The sequence below is a fragment of the Rhinolophus hipposideros genome, assembly GCF_964194185.1.
Source record: "Rhinolophus hipposideros genome assembly, chromosome: 5".
Classification (NCBI taxonomy): Eukaryota; Metazoa; Chordata; class Mammalia; order Chiroptera; family Rhinolophidae; genus Rhinolophus; species Rhinolophus hipposideros.
In genome coordinates, this window is record NC_138051.1 from 45533215 (window position 1) to 45550975 (window position 17761).

The following is a 17761-nucleotide window of genomic DNA, read 5'->3' on the forward strand; positions in this document are numbered from 1 at the left end:
AGGCCCAACCATAAAGACCTTGAGAAGCTTCTGTAGCCTGACTCCTGTCCAATTTCTGCCCTGTCTGCTCTTTATGTGCTAATCAAAACATTAACCTTAGCTGAATTTCCTCCGTTGTGTCTAGCTAAGGTCTTTTTATGTGGGCTGTCTGAGGAGTTCACTAAAAAGTTCTTTCCTGACTGCCACGTGTGTTGTAGAGGGGGGAAACACACGTGGCAGTCACACGGGGGAAACATTTTGAGGTAGCAAGCTAAGATGGTATGAGCTCCCATCGTGTGCTTCACACTATGATAAATATCACCAAAACAGGTTGTGGGAAGATAAATAAATGTTGAATTTTAGAAAAATTTGACTTACTAACTATAATATTTTCCATGTGGGTGGGGTGCACAGGAGAAACCACTGGAGTGTATTTAAGAGGACTTCACTGATACTTGAGCCGAGTCGAAAGGATAAAATCCCTAGCGACAGAAATCTTTTCCTCATGTTAAGTTTCGGGGTACAGAAGGATTAAGTTACAGGAGTTTAGGAAAATAAACTAATATTAAATACAGTTCCTTATAGTAAACTCCCATCATGTGATTCAATTTCCAGATAAAGAGTTCATTTTGGTTTGCTTTCTAATTGTTATTTAAAACATTCACCCAAAGACCATCACTGACATCCTCTCATACATTTAAAGATATCTGAGGAACTATTTGCAAGATGTTATGTTTAGCAAGGTGGTGGATGAAAAAAAGTGAAGACAGGTTCTTACTGCCTGTACTCATGGCCACGCCCTGCTAACTCATTAAAAGTTTACAAATACAAGGGTCAAGAACATGTTTAGAATATTCAATATTTAATTCCTGAAGTTTTCAGTCAAAACCACAAAAATCAGAAATTACATATCTGATTCTCATTTTGAGTTATCTACTAAAGTAAGGTCGATAGCCTTAATAAAAATAAACAAACCAGACTGAGAAGGTGTTAAAGTAAATCTGTAACAGTGAACAGCAAAGAACACTTCAATCTTTTCCACTGGATCGGATTACTAGTAATCACATTCCTAGTCAGTGGGAACTAAGATGGAAAAAAGGATAAAAAATTCCCTAAGCACAGAAGGAAGAAAGAGGGCTCAAAGTCACCTTTATCATGACACTATACCTTTAAAATCCTAAAACTTTTTATGTGTAGGGAATAGTTTGCTGGCATACGCATTTGGTATTTAAAAAGCGATACTATCGTTAAAATAGAATGGAAGAAATATTTTAAAAAAGAATTTGACTATAGTTTATAGCTATAGCCACTGTAAAATATATGAGTCATATGCTACAACTATATGTTGACCAATGCCAATGGCTTTGTAGAGAGAATGCTTTACTTTCATTATGAGATCTCTGATAGAGTGACTTACAGAGACATTTTACTGAACAAAATAAATTGACACAAGCTAGGACAACTTTAGATAGAAATTTTAAAAATTTCTAAATCAACAATTTTTCTTATAATATATAATACCACTTCTATGTTTTCATAGATGACTACCACATGTAAAGCCCATGAGTTGAACGGCTCATCATCAAGGTGTGGAAAGGTGCTAGTAAAACAGTTTGGGAAGCCGTGATTTGGGGCAGTTAACTACATTTGTTGCCTAGTTGCAATTTTAGCTTCCCAATGGGGCATATACTCGTCTTCTGCCATCATAGCAAACATCAGAAGTGTAGAATTTTACAGTGAATTTTACAGATGGTAGAAGTTAAAGAATGGATAAAGAATAGGAAAAAAAGTGATTATCATATCCAATACTAACTATATGAGAGTGACAAAGGATAAAGAGATGATATAAATTTACAAAGCAAGATTCAAAATAAAATGTGGAAAGTGGGAGAACTGAGCAATAATTAATAATATATTCATGAGACAGGAATAGGGACATGGTGGAAAAACTGGGCAAATAATGAAAAAAACTACCACTCACTCAACACCTCTCCCTTATTCTGGGAACAGCTGCGAAGAGATGACCTAAGAGCTTCAAGTTGCTATGATTCTACTAACCTCATGGAAAGAACGAGTCTGAGGCAATGAACAAATGGACAGAAGCAAAAAAGGAGAGAGCATGTGGCTCTGTGTCTAGTTTCTCCTAAGGCCAGCCCCATCCTAGTCTCTACACACAGCCTGGATAATGGGACCTTTTTGGCATGTGGCTCTGTGTCTAGTTTCTCCTAAGGCCAGCCCCATCCTAGTCTCTACACACAGCCTGGATAATGGGACCTTTTTGGCATGTGGCTCTGTGTCTAGTTTCTCCTAAGGCCAGCCCCATCCTAGTCTCTACACACAGCCTGGATAATGGGACCTTTTTGGTATAGAAAGGGTAGGTTGGGTTCTGTCAATTTCAAATAAAAGATTTTTACTGATGGAAGAGGTAGGATGGAATGCTAGCAATACTCCTTCACATAATGGATTAGGAAACTGAAGCACTAAGAGCTAAATGACTTGTCCAGGGTTACAAGTTTACAAGAGCTACACTTTAGGTCTTCAGATTTTCTAGAGTGGTACTCTTGCTTAGTCTCAAATGAGGGCTACAGAAATGAAAGTAGCAATAACATATTTTCATTATCTTTGCTGTCTACATTGTCTATAGTTAACATTATTATTTTATAATAAGGAGAAAAGTTACTTTAAAAAGGGTAAGTAGCAAATTTATAGACATTTTCATGTTCACATCAATCAGGAGACTTTTTTTTTATTTAGCAGAATAAAGACTTGAAAAGACTCTATTAAAAGAGCAATTTCAAAAAAAAAAAAAGAGCAATTTCAATGACAATTTTTCTTTAGAGAACTAGATTGCACTCCATGTTAAACATCTGCAAAATCAATAATCTAAGAGCAGATTTAAGATTCTTATCTTTCAGCATGTTTTTTTGGGTTTAAAAAATATCATACCTTTGTGATGAATGGTGTTATGAAAACAAAAAATACATCATAGAGGAGGAGAAGACCTAGAAGTATCACACATGACTGTTGAAGAAAGAAACAAATTTAAAGGTCAAACTGTCCATATTTATACTAAGAGATTATTTTTCAAATTACAAATAAATTGTGAACATACATTTGAACACTATTTTTTTAAAAAAGCATTTAATGGTTATTCTATTTGTAGTTTTATTCTACAAAACACATTAAAATTTTTATCTTCTATCCCAGTCTTCAAAATAAACGAATGAATCAAAGAAATGTTATTCCCTGATATTTAATCCTGTAAGGATTTATGAATTTGGCATATTATATGAATAATTAAAAATATTTTAGCTAGCAAATCAACGTTTACTTGGGTCTGGGTATTAGGACTGATTGCAAAAGGGCATGATAGAACTTTTAAAGAGATGAAAAATGTTCTCTGATTTGACTGAGATGATGGTTACAAAGTTACACATTTGTAAAATTTCAATAAAATGTACACTTCAAATGGTTGCCTTTTATTATATATAAATTATATCTTAATAAAGTTGTTTTAATAAGAAAAAAATTATTTTAGCTAGCAAAGTAGTATACTTTACCTTGAAGTTGGGTAACTTCAGTGTTTTAATTAAATTCAGACAGAAAGCAATCCCCAAGATATCTTGTAAAATCCAAGCCCACCTAAAATCAAAAGAAGTAACTCTGCTGTTTTATCCAGTTATTTTTAGATGGAACTTTTCAAAAGAGATCACTAAAGTAATATAGCTCAGTTACTATGATTTGACTATTCAATAATTAAGCAGCAATTATAAAACAAAAAACCCTCTCATATTCTCCATATTTTAGTAATTCACTTACCTAGATTAATGAATACTACTCTACTAAAAAAAAGTTGAAAGGCTAAATCAGAAGAATGTATATCTGACATAAATGTGTATTTATCTTTAACCTTTGGATTTATACATGTCTCCTTCTAGACAAGTAGCTCATAACAAAGGATGTTGGTGTTAATATACGTCCAGATATTACTAGCTAGAACATAAAAGAAATAAGAGCTATGCAACATACTCTATCAGAAACTGATTATGAATAATTATCAATTGATTTATCATACTGAAGCTGCCTAAAAGTGTATGACCTTTGCTCCTAGATTTTAGGCCATTAAATCCTTTGGGCTTCAATAATTTTATTAATAAACCATTAAATAACCTTAACTATATATTTTTTTCTGGCTATCCTTCATGCAAATGGTAGAGATTTATTATATCTCCGTCTTTATAATATGAAAGGTAGCATACTCTAAGTAATCTTTTGCATTTTGCTTTTTTCACTTAAAAATATATTCTGGAAACCACGCATATCAATTCATAGAGATCTTCTTCATTCTTTATAGTTGAACTCCATTGTGTGGCTATACCATAATTAAGTACATTTTGAAGTCTCTTTCAGCTTAAATGTTTAAATTACGATTCATATTGCCTTCTCTATATGACATCAAATCCATTAGCACAAGATTGGCTTAAAAACTTTTTTCAAGACTATGGTGTTCTGAGATAAAAGCAAAAATATTTCCATAACAATCATAATAAATAATTACAGAAAGATATAATTGATCCTTAATCTAAAAGCAAATAAACCAAGTAACCATACCTATCTTCATTTCGAAACACAGCCCAAACAACAGATATTGCAATGCACAGTCCAGAGAGAAAAATAAGTCTCACTTCAATGCTTTTGCCAAAACACACAATCCTAAAAAACAGATTTAAATAGCTTAGTTTTATCCTGCAGATGAAATAAAATGTTCATTTAATATGAGAAATGACAAATAAATGTTAACCAGTCGCAAGAAAGCTATTGAAATACCAATTTAAAAGTCTTGATTTTAGATAAGACAAATGATATATAACAAAATAAAATTAAATGTTTATCAGTTCAATAGAGGTTTCTGTGATGATGGAAATGTTTCATATCTGTGCTGTCCATTACAGTAGCCACTAGCCATATGTGGCTATTCAGCACTTGAAATGTGGCTAATGAGACTAAGGAACTGAATTTTTATTTTATTAAATTTTAATTAATTTAAATTTAAATAGCCACATGTGTATTGAAATGCACAGGCTTAAATAAGACTTTACTTTTTCTTGTATTGTTTTAAATTAAACACCAACGTTATAGGCTTCCTTATTAGAGATACATACGTGCATTGTCCATATGGTATCTTACGAAGTAGTGCAGCAAGACAGTTGTACATACTCATTGCTGAGGCTATGCAGAAAATTGCTATCATAACATAAACTAGAAAAAAACAAGACAGTAAATTATATGAGGACAGGAAAAAATGTGACAGGAAAATATCTATACAAGCAATATTAATTCTTTAGCTTCCTCATTGGCTAATGATACTTTCAAAGCAGTGACCATACTATACTCTGAATTGGTTACTTAAACCGAAAATATTTAGATCTTGAGTATAAGAGTGTGTATATTATGTGTCGTTTGTTTTATTTAGTTCCATTATACATTGGTAGGATTGCTTAAGGCACTGAAGCTAGCTCTACATTTTCTATAATTCAATGATGCAACTGGAAATGTTTGTTAAAGATTTCTATGAAGTGAGCTCCAGACATTTATGTATATTTAATTTTAATGTAAGAAATGGAAGAATTAAAAAACTGTAAACAATTTTTAAATGTAGCTTAGGCGTGAGAACTGATACCTTAGACATTAACCATACTATCTATATTTTCCTATGATGGAATTTAGCTATAATAACTTGATCAGTGGTAAAACCAAATCCACTTAAACAAACCTCTTTGTTATGATACAATACTAAAGTAGTTAAAATTGACAAGTGTTTTTTCTATAGTAGCTATACTTATTTGAGAATTCTTTAAAATTAAAAACATTTTATCTTTTGTTAAAATGAAGGGAGAAATCACTGTATTTTAAATATAAAAATAATCCATTTTCTGAACTTTATCAAAATTTCACATTGGAAATACAATTTTAACCTGAATTTTTCAAATTCTACTAAATTTCAGAAAACTATAACTTTTCCATAGGTGAGAAAAAGAGAACAATCTAGAGACAGTGTATCAGGGATAGCCACTTTCTAAATGGTGATTCTGGACAAATTACTTTTTTAGTCCCTTGAGTCTTATCCTTAAAATATAAAATGTAGTAGTAATACCATGTCCGGGTTATTATGAGGATTAGGTAAGTTAATATACGTAAATGCTTAGAACAGGATCTGGCACATAACAAGCTTTATGCAACTGTTCTTGTTATTTTTTTAAATATTGGTTATATATGGTAAAAGTAAGACAGTCAAAGATTGCCAAGTCAAGTTTGGCAAGTCGTCCACCAAAAGTCTCCAATGTAAGTTTTAAAACACTGGTGGAAATAATGCTTTTGAGGCACTAACAGAATTTTAGGTGTCTCAATCAGTGTCATACTATATGAAAATGATTAGGCATGAAAAATAATTTGGTTAATATGACTGTCTTTATTTAATTCCTTGAGCATGACAATCATAAAATGGTACGGGGACTCTCAGCAACTTAGTAGAGTCCCATTATTTAATTTATTAAGAAAAGGCAGCAATTTTAGCCATAAGAAACCACTTGGAGGTAAATTAAATCTTGCAATATCACACAATACATTCTCGGAATCACAATTAAATCCTGTCCTGGGATAACCATGAGGATTAATGATTTTTCTCCTCTGTTAAAGATTACATTTATAAACAGGGTCCAATTATTAAATAGCAATCAGTTTAAGGAAATTTCTCATCAAAAATTAAAACATACTTTAGGGTAGGATACAGGAATCTCTTTTTGCTATCAAAAATCACTAATATACTGACTTAGGATCAGACCAAACAATTGAAGTCTATTAAAATAGAAAAATTAGCTGCTCAATGACAATATAATACAAATATCATTCGAACACCCACTCTCAGCAACAGATGGAAACCTGATATTCAAAGAATGATTTTTTTCTAATTGGAAATATGTGTCACAGGTCATATTTTTAAATTGGAGGACAGCAGAAACTGAATAAGCAGAAACAACTTTAGGGCGTAGTTTTCTAGTCCAGAAAATTATAATAATGTTCTCCTAATAAGCATTGCTGCCTTTGGTGATTTTACATAGGGTTTTGCTAGTTCTCATCAGACACACTCCCTTTTTCCCTGATCTTATCACCTCGGTCTTTGTGCTATATATTAGCCAGGGATGGCAAATTTCCATCCAATAGGACCATGAAGACTATCCAGGGGTTGAACAAGTCATTACAGTTCCTACCCTTACTTTTTACAGGAAAAAAGTATTAATTACTCTCTAGACCACAGGCAAGTACCTGTGTGTCTTTAGATATGGTATGATCCTGTTTACATAAGTAAAACAAAATTCAAGCAATACAACCTCTTGATTTGCAAACTGACAAAGGAATAGAGTACACTTTGGGAGTAAGCACAGGTAACAAATCAGTAATTTGAATAGCTACCAAAAAGTCCTTAGTCTGCTCCTTAGATACTACGCTATCATGCTTTATCTGCAGAGAGGGAAACTTAGAGACCATAGCAATTCTTTCAAATCATCCAACAAGAAGTGTTCCTATGTCAAGACACAGTATATTTTTAATCTGAATATTTTTCATCTCAAAGTAATGGAGACCTAACACTTTTGACAATTTAAGAAGTTAACATCACTTTTTTAATTATTCACTTAACTTTTCCAGGTAGAATGCTTCAAAGGAAAAGGTAAATCTGGCACAGTAAATGAAAAGATTGTATGCTAAAAGTAGTAAATATGACTTCTTACCCAACCATTTGTAGAAGAAATAAAGTAAGACCATCATAACACAGCAGATGACCACAAATATTACAACTGTTAGAGGACTAAAAGTTAAATAGTCTTCCTTCTTTTTCCTCATTTCTCTATCTTCGGGGTTTGCCATTGCCTTCATGTTTTCCCTGCATAAACAGACACAGTAACTTAAAAAAAAAATCTCTGACAAGTACAGTTATTTTTAAAAATCTATCTTTAACACCAACTTAAATTTGTTATTGATCATAAAGTAATATACTTTAAAAAAAAAACCCACACACCAAAAAGAAATATTTAATCCAGAAAGTAAAAACTCCCTACAATTCTCCCCTCCAGAGATAATCTGTTATTAACTACTAACTTTTGAAACAGAATTTTTCTCTGGAGGCAAAATTGTTGAAACATGACATTTATTATATAAATAAATTGTGTGTGGATGTTTATATCATTTAATTTACAAACTATAGCAATGTAATAAATTTCAGAAAATTACCAATTTTCCTTATACTTATTAGCAATTTATACATAGTAAAGCACTTCTAAAATTAGCTTCTTTTAAAACTATCCATCTACTTACTATTTACTACATGCCTATTCAGTGCTCATCAATGTATTATGAAAGATTCAAAAGAAGTTCAAGACATAGCTTTGTCCTACCTTGATTTAAGATAGCTAAATATTGTTCCTAATCCCTGCAACAACCCTTGCTAAGTCACACAGCTAATAACAGAGAGACAGAAGTTGAAGAGGAAAGAGCCAGTGTCTTTTGTTGAGCAGTCTCTGTTCTATCACCTACTATCTTCTCCCAGTTATCTCCTCCTACCATCTTCTCCTACCTGTTCCAGCACCAATCCCATCAACTCTGGTTATTAAACTGTTATGTTCTCATCGGGTCTGGGCTCAATAAAAACTTCAATAGTTTATTTCTATCAAATCGCAAATTTGCCAAACTGCTTATTTACCAATATGCCACTTTTATATTAGAAAATTGTTGATTGGGATAGCCACCACATTAAGCATCTGTGATTTTAGGGAGGCTGCCCGGAATAAAAGAAGGGAGAGACACAACAGGACTTCCCTGAAATTGTAGAGCTGGATGGCAGGGTTATTAACGTAAGTTTCAATAAAACTGATACCTAAGTAGGAAAGCATGCCAACTTCTGGTATCTATCATTACAAATAGACACATTTAAAGACACTTTTATGTAATGTAAGCCATAATAATGTAAGCCATAATAATGTAAGATTTATATATTTTTATTCAGTGTACTAAAAAGCACAAGGCAATTTCTTGAACGGAAAATGCACACTAGATTTATATCACATTAAAATACTACAATTTAACTTAAAAAAATTGTACTCTTAAATCTCTCAAGAGACACACGTAATGGGAGGGAAGTTAAGCTTTCTTCCATGTCATCTTGAGTTTGTGAAGCATGATGACCAGTGATCTCATTATAAGATTTTAAGTCTCTACTGAAAAGTCTTTATACGGAACCAAGGTATCTTTCCCTTCTGTGCAAGGTGCACCTTTCATTTGGCAGGGTAATTCTGGGTAATTCTCATTGGAGATGAAATGAAAAAAAAAGCAAGAAAAACCACAGAGATTTTCTCTGTGGAGATTAAGAAACATGCTACTAAAGAATGACTGAGTCAAAGAAGAAATAAAAGGAGATAACAAAATATACTTAGAAACAAATGAGAATGAAAATACGACATATCAAAATTTGGGGGATGCAGCCAAAGCTGTAATAAGAACAACATTTATATCAGTACAGGCCTATCTCAAGAAAGGAGAAAAATCTCAAACAACGTAATGTTCCACCTTAAAAAACTAGAATAAGAAGAACGAATGGAAACCAAAGTCAGTAGAAAAAGGAAATAATAAAAATTAGAGCAGAATTAAATGAAATAGAGAACAAAAAGATATTAGAAAACACTACTGCAACGAAGAGCTGGTTCTTTGAAAAAATTAATAAAATTGACGAACCCCTAACTAGACTCACAAAGGAAAAAAGAGAAAAAATACAAATAAACAAAATCAGAAATGAAAGAGGGGAAGTTATGAAAGATACCACAGAAATACAAAGGATCATACAACAATACTATGAAGGACTATATGCCACCAAATTCAATAACCTAGAAGAAATGGGAAGTTCTTAGAAATATATAACCTTCCTAGACTGAATCAGGAAGAACTGAAAAATCTAAATAGACCAATCAAACAGCAAGGAAATTGAAACAATCATCAAAAATCTCCCAAAGAGTCAAAGTCCAGTACCAGATGGCTTCACTAGTAGTGAAAGCTACCAAACGTTCAAAAACGATTTAATATCAACCCTTCCCAAACTCTTCCAAAAAATTTAAGAAGAGATAATACTTCCTAACTCATTTTATGAGATCAACTTTATCCTGATACCAAAACCTGGTAAGGAAAACACAAAAAAGAAAACTACAGACAAATATCTGTAATGAAAACAGATGCAAAAATTCTAAACAAAATACTAGCAAATAGAATACAACAATACATTAAAAAGATTATACATCACAGCCAAGTAGAGTTCATTCCAGAAGCACATGGATGGTGTGACATACGTGAATCAATCAATGTAATATACCACATAATAACAAAATAAAGGATAAAAATCATATGATCATATCAATAGATGCAGAAAAAAGCATTTGACAAGATACAACATGCATTTATGATTAAAACACTAAATAAAATGGGTATAGAAGGAAAGTACCTCAACATAATACAGGCCTTATATAACAAACCCTCAGCAAATACCATACTTAATGGTGAAAAACTAAAGCCTTTTGCTCTGTGTTCAGAACAAGACAGGGTTGTCCTCTATCACCACTGTTATTCAACATAGTATTGAAGTCCTAGCCAAAGCAGTCAGGCAAGAGAAAGAAATAAAAGGCATCTGAATTGGGAATGAAGAAGTTAAATTGTCACTTTTTACAGATAACATGATTCTTTATATAGAAAACCCCAAAGACTCCACCAAAAAAAACTATTATAAACAAATACAGTCAAGTTGCAGGATACAAAATATAAAAATCCATTGTGTTCCTATATGCTGACAATGACATTTCAGAAAAAGAAATGAAAAATCAATTCCTTTTGCAATTGCAACAACAAAAATAAAACACCGAGGAATAAACTTAACAAAGGATGTGAAGGACCTATACACTGAAAACTGTAAGACGTTTTTAAAAGAAATTGAAGAAGACACAAAGAAATGGAAACATATTCTGTGTTCACGGATTGGAAGAACCAACATAATTAAAATAGCCATGTTACCCTAAGCAACATACAGATTTAATGCAATCCCCATCAAAATCCCAATGACATTTTTTAAAAAAAGAAACAGAACAAAAAATATCATCAGATTTGTATGGAATCACAAAAGACCCCAAAGTCAAAGCAATCCTGAGAAAAAAAGAACGAGGCCTTCAAATTATACGACAAGGTGACAATAATCAAAACAGCATGGTATTGGCAGAAAAACAGACACAAGGACCAATGTAACAGAACTCAGAACCCAGAAATAAACCCACATATATACGGGCAAATAATTTTCAACAAAGCACCCAAAAGCACACAGCAGAGGAAAGAAAGCTTCTTCAATAAATGGTGCTGGGAAAACTGGAAAGCCAAGCGCAAAAAAATGAACATAGACTGCTATATCTGTCACCACATACCACTATTAACTCAAAATAGATCAAAGACCTAAACATAAGACCAGAAACAATAAACTGCATAGAAGAAAGCATAGGACCTTGGGTTCAAAGAGGATTTTATGAATTTGACCTCAAAGGCAAGAGAAGTAAAAGCAAAATTAAATGAATGGGACTATATCAAATGAAAAAGCTTCTGCACAGCAAAAGACACCATTAACAAAACAAAGAGGCAACCAACTAAATGGACAAAGATACATGCAAACAACACTTCCAATAAGGGGCTAATATCCAAAATACATCGAGAACTCAACAACAACAAAAAATCCAAAATGGGCAGAGGACCTAAACAGACACTTCTTCCAAGAGGACATACAAATGGCCAACAGATATATGAAAAGATGCTCAACTTCATTAGCCATTAGGAAAACGTAAATCAAAACCACAAAGAGATACCACCTCACACCTATTAGAATAGATATTATCAACAAGACAAGTAATAACAAGTGTTGGAGAGGTTATGGAGAAAAAGGAACCCTCGTACACTGTTGCTGGGAATGTAAATTGGTACAGCCACTTTGGAAACCAGTATGAAGTTCCTCAAAAATTAAGAATAATATTACCATATGACCCAGCTATCCCTCTTCTGAGTGTTTACCCAAAAAATATGAAAATGTTTATCTGTAAAGATATATATACCCCTATGGTCACTGTAGCATTATTCACAGTAGCCAAGACACAGAAACAACTGAAGTATCCTTCAATAGATGATTGGATAAAAAAGATGTGGTGCATATTTACAATGAAATATTACTTGGCCATAAAAAAAGATGAAATACTGCCATTTGTGACAACATAGATGGATCCTGAGATTATCATGCTAAGTGAAATAAGTCAGAAAAAGTCAAGAACCATATGATTTCACTCATATGTGGAATATAAAACTGAAAGCAACAAATGAACATGACAAACAAAGCAAAAACTCATAGACAGACAACAGTTTAGTGGTGACCAAAGGATGGGGGGAGGGGACAGGTAGAAGAGGATAAAAGGGCTCAAATATATGGTAATGGAAGGAGATTTGACTTTGGGTGGTGACACACAACGCAATATGTAGATGATGCATTAAAGAACTACACATTTGAAACCTATATAATTTTATTAACCAATGTCACCCCAATAAACTTAATTTAAAAAATAAATAAAAATAAATTACAAATAAGATTAGCTTCATTTCATTGCAGATAAGCCCTTTCTAATGAAACCTACAAATCAATTCACAAGGTGAATATATTGTCCTTTATGAATGAAATAATAAGCTCTGAGCACATATTTTTGTTCAAAGCTCTAATTATAACCTGATCCTTCTATATTATATTGCCTGTTTTAATCTAGAGCCAAAGGTACATAACTGTAAGATTTGGTTTAGGTTGTTATTAAATAGGGAAATTCAAATTTTATGCACATTTGGAATTTCTGTATTTAAATTAAAATATGGACATGCTTAATAGTCTTAGAATTCCTAAAGCATTGAAAAGAATGATGGCTCAAATCAGGAGCTGAAAAACTCCCCATCTTCTCTTGCTTATTTTCTTCCAATGGAAATAAATAGGCATGTTAGGATACTAAGTATCTTCACCTTTCCTGGAAGAGATAATTAAGCATCTTAATTTAAAGGAGTCTTCAATGGAATTTCAATGTTTCCCTGCCAGCAGAAGAGTTCAGAGGAACCTATGACTCCCTTCTCCTCAGTGAAAACTTAAATGACTTTTATGAGGACAAACTCCAATATGATCTTAACAACACTATATTCTGGGGTCAGGTAGAATTTTAAATGTCACATGATTAAAATGATTGTCAAACAATAATTTGTAACCATTTATGACAAAAACATTGAAGTTTAATTAAACTCACAATTCAATTAGTCCACTCCAGTACCCTCCTAATGCCACAGTGAACACAGCAATTACAAAAATAACCACCATCGTGTAGTCAAAGTTAGGCCATGATGGAGAATACATTTTCACAGTAATATTATCTCCAAGAGTCTGAGAGGCAAAAAAGGAGAGTTAAAATTGGGATTAGTTTTCTTTCCATTACAGCATATGGCAGCAATACTCCAATTTTACCCTGGAATACCATACATTAGACCGTCAAGAATATACTAGACGGTCTATACTAATACTAAAATCATACCACTTTAACAATATGATATATTCTCTTGTCAAACTTATGAGGCTATACTTTGGTTTATTAAATCTTGAAAGTGCAGTGCTCCACAGAATCACAGATTTTTAAAGAGGTCAAAACAAATATCCTTTCTAAAGTCAGGGCTCAGAAATACCTTGTGCTAAATGAGAGGTGAGTATTTCCTAAGTAAAGACTTGATAGGCCTTTATAGCTTCTTTTTTTTTTCTTACACTGAGGAAAAAAAAAGCATTAGTTTACTTAAAGTCATAAGACATTGTATGTACTATTATTTAGATGGAGCCTGACAGGATGTCAGTATTACAACTGAACACCTGAAAAGATCTCTACCTGTGAATTTATTAGTCCGTCTTTTTTTTACCTACTCTGCCATCTTGACCAGAATTCTCCTTTACTTCTTGATAGCAAGTGGAGTATATATAATAATTTAAATTAGGTGCCGGCCCGGTGGCTCAGGTGGTTGGAGCGTTGTGCTCCTGTGGGCTGCCACGGGCTACTGTGAGCTGCCAGGAGCAGCTGTGTGAGTGGCCGGCGGCCAGCGTGAGTGGCCAGCAGCCAGCGTGAGCGGACGGCAGCCGGTGAGAGCTTCCATGAGTTGCTGTGAGCGGCTGACCAGAGCACAAGGCTCATAATACCAATATGGGCCAGGGAGCTGTGTCCTACACAACTAGACAGAAACAATGACTTGAACCAGAGTGGGGGGGGAGGCAGAAGAAGGGGAAAAATAAATTAATTATTAAATATAATTGGTTAAAAGTAAAGAGTTGTACTATTTGCAAACTTTGTCTAATATGTAACTACGAATTTACCTGCTTCATATCTTTAAAGTCTTTGTAGTTCATAAATGCAATCAGTATTTTCACATCATGAAATTCAGATTTGTTCCCTAAGGGAGGAAACTAAAAGGAAAAGCATTATGAAAACATATGAACTACTATATATTTACAGAATAAAATACAAATTATTCCATTAAATGTAAATATTACATCTTTTTTAAAGTTATAAAACAAAGTTTCCTGTGTTCTTTCTTAATATTTTTTATACTTAAAATGGTCTAGATTATTATATATAAATTATATTTCAATGAAGTTGATTAAAATAAAATCAATTAAGACTAACATACACATGCCATATTCGTATCAAGTGTTGATATTTAGCATCATCTACTATCTCCACATTATATATGGTAATCAGGCATGTACTAGTATGTCAACTACTCATGCCAATGAAGGAGAAAAAAAGTACTTGTACAATTGTCATTGAAACAGTTTTAAGTTAGCAGAAGCCTACAGATAGTGTTGCTATTATAATTAACATATCATGCAAATGTAATTCATCTACTTCAGTATCTCTAATCCCTTACCTTTTGATTCTGCGTTATATATTCAGCTTTTCATCAGTCAAATATAGCAGGTACTCAAATAACATCATTTCATTGTAACGATAAGATACCATGTCCTTTCTTAACATTACAGTAAGAGTTCTCAAACAGATATATCATATATAACACACACACACACACACACACACACACACATATAAATATACATATTTGTTCCTAACAAAGTCATATTTACTTTAGGAATAGAAAATAAACTACAAAATTTTCCAATTAAATGCCTAACATAACCAGAATGTATATTTAAAAAGAGTCCTACCATTAGAGTCAAAACTTAGCCCCTAAACCACACACAAAGAAGACAGTTCAACCTGTGAAATTTGATACCATGAGCTCAAAAGAAGTTTTTATAATTTTATAACTTACTAGGACACTGTTATTGGCAACCAACAATGCTTCAGCACCTCCAATTTGTGCAATTCTGGCTTTTTGAAGAAAATGGCAGGTTCCCCACTGTACTACAACTGCTTTGTTCTTTATTCCGTCAGGAGGAATATCAGAAATGTTGCACAGTGGTGTGGAAGTCAGATTCATCAAACTAATGGAAGTCTGAAAAGAAGAAATGTCTTTAACATGATAAATACTGCATTTCTCCCTAAATGCATTCAGTGACAAAGTATCTATTGGTTTAAGGCAAGGTTCTTTAAAATTAGAAATATTTTATGACAATCAGGCTTTGAGGTATTTTAAAATTCCCTAACTTGTTTTTCCCACAGAAAAAAATATTAAAGTAAAGCAATAAAATTTAGTGTCAAAACATATAATCACTCATTTTCACCTTTCAATATTTTTATGTTTACAAATAAATAGTAACTGTGATTTACTTACTGCATTTTCTAAGGTACTTGGAAGAGCTGTCCAATGAGGGTTATATAACATACAGTAGTCCTTAGATGGTGAAGGTGTGCCATTTCCAGATGCATGCAGGATTGCTTCCTGAGCAGCTGTCTAGGACACAAACAATAATTTTCACACTGGCGATAATTTGGCTTGCCAACAACTAAGGATTTTAATAAAGCTATTTACATACAGGTTTGACCACATTTCCTAAAGAGGGAAAGTTCTTCCAGTGAATTTCATTTTTCTTTTTTGAGGAAATGCTTAAAGTATATACATTTGCCCAGAACACATTCTTTGAGGATGATAAGTCACTTTGTTATGCAGATACAATTATGGCCCTTGTTATAAGGACCGTATCCCAGGGAGGATATGATGTGATAACTTCAGTACTCCCTTCAGAGCCTGAAACTCTCCTTCCCAATCTCTTAGGTGTTATTATTTCATTGTTTATGTTCTATATAAGAAAATCCACTTGAAATCCCCCAATCTGTCATACCTTCCACACTCTAAGTGTAACAATGGTTAAAAAGAAAGGTACATTATTATTTCTAAGTGCTATCTTTAGAAAAGAACAGAGAGTAATCCTGTAGATAAGTAAGAGGATTGATTAGGTTTAAACATTTTTGAAATGCATACTCTAAGTGAAATGGATACTTCTTACTGCATGCAATAAAATGGCACATGCTCAGTTGGTTAGAGCGTGAGCTCTGAACAGGGTTACTGGTTCAATTCCCACATGGGCCAGTGAGCTGTGCCCTCTGCAACTAGAGTGAAGACAACAAGCTGCCACTGAGCTTCCAGAGGGGCGGATGGATGGCTCAGTTGGTTAAGCGGGAGCTCTCAACAACAAGGGTGCCGGTTCCATTCCCACATGGGATGGTGGGCTACGCCCCCTGCAACTGAAGATTGAAAATGGAACTGGACTTGTTGCTGAGCTGTGCCCTCCACAACTAGATAGAAGGACAACGACTTGGAGCTGATGGGCCCTGGACCAACACAATATTCCCCAATTAAAAAAAAAAGGCACATAATGTCACAATGTCCCCCTATTAATGATGCCAAGTTTGATTAGTTGATTAACTTAGTAACTGCAAAATTTCTCCAGTGTCAAGTTATATTTTTCCCCCTTTGTGATTAGTAAGTAATCTGTAGTATTCAATGAACACTTCCACAACCTCTCACCTAGTTTTTTAAGACTCCCTGATGGTCCATGCCTGAATTTCATTTTACATATTATATTGGGGGCTGCAAATGGTGAACTTTTTTTTAATACTGTCATTCCTTCTACATTTGTTAGCTAGTATTCTTTAAAAAAGAGTTCTATACTCTTTCCTCTCCCACCTTTTGTTTAGTATCACTAGAGACTCATTGATTTTTAAAAATTCACTGTAGTGTGACTGCAATTATTCACTTGATGTTCAAATTGTCCCAAATTTAGCCAGTAGAACCTCTTCCAGCTGGCTCTTTGTATCCTTTTGACAAGACTCCATTAATCTTGGAGGACATCCTTGTTTTATTGGCACAAGATGTCCTAGGCTGACTTTATCCTTTACCTGCCACAGATCTGGAATCAGCCATTCTACTAAGCCCCTTTTGGAAAGGCATGATATTTTTTAGATCGGGATTTGAGTTCTCATTGTGCACAATGCTACTGAAGTGCTATAACCTTTACAATAGACAACTGGCAATGTCAATCAAAAACTTTTAATACATAGAATCTTCTCATTCATATCCTACAGATGCTATTACACAAATGCACAAAGGTAAATGTATAAGGATATTCACTGCAGTATTGTTATAGCAAAAAAAATAAAAAATCAACAACTTCCACCAATAAGGAGCCCATTACATTCTG

The 17761-nt window shown here is 33.4% G+C and overlaps 1 protein-coding gene across 3 annotated transcripts in view; it reads right to left on the reverse strand.

Annotated features, from left to right (window-relative positions):
• The window catches only part of SPPL2A (signal peptide peptidase like 2A), a 50169-nt gene that overhangs the window by 17211 nt on the left and 15197 nt on the right, over positions 1-17761 (reverse strand). For 2 of the 3 annotated variants that reach the window (XM_081049132.1, XM_081049131.1), the window contains exons 2-10: positions 15895-16014; positions 15433-15615; positions 14477-14566; positions 13374-13507; positions 7767-7918; positions 5142-5238; positions 4591-4692; positions 3540-3621; positions 2926-3000 (exon numbers count right to left, since the gene is read on the reverse strand). In XM_081049132.1, the coding sequence (XP_080905258.1) occupies positions 2926-3000; positions 3540-3621; positions 4591-4692; positions 5142-5238; positions 7767-7918; positions 13374-13507; positions 14477-14566; positions 15433-15615; positions 15895-16014 (1035 nt within the window). The remainder of the gene's footprint in view (positions 1-2925; positions 3001-3539; positions 3622-4590; positions 4693-5141; positions 5239-7766; positions 7919-13373; positions 13508-14476; positions 14567-15432; positions 15616-15894; positions 16015-17761) is intronic. The other variant, XM_081049133.1, reaches the window with a different exon arrangement.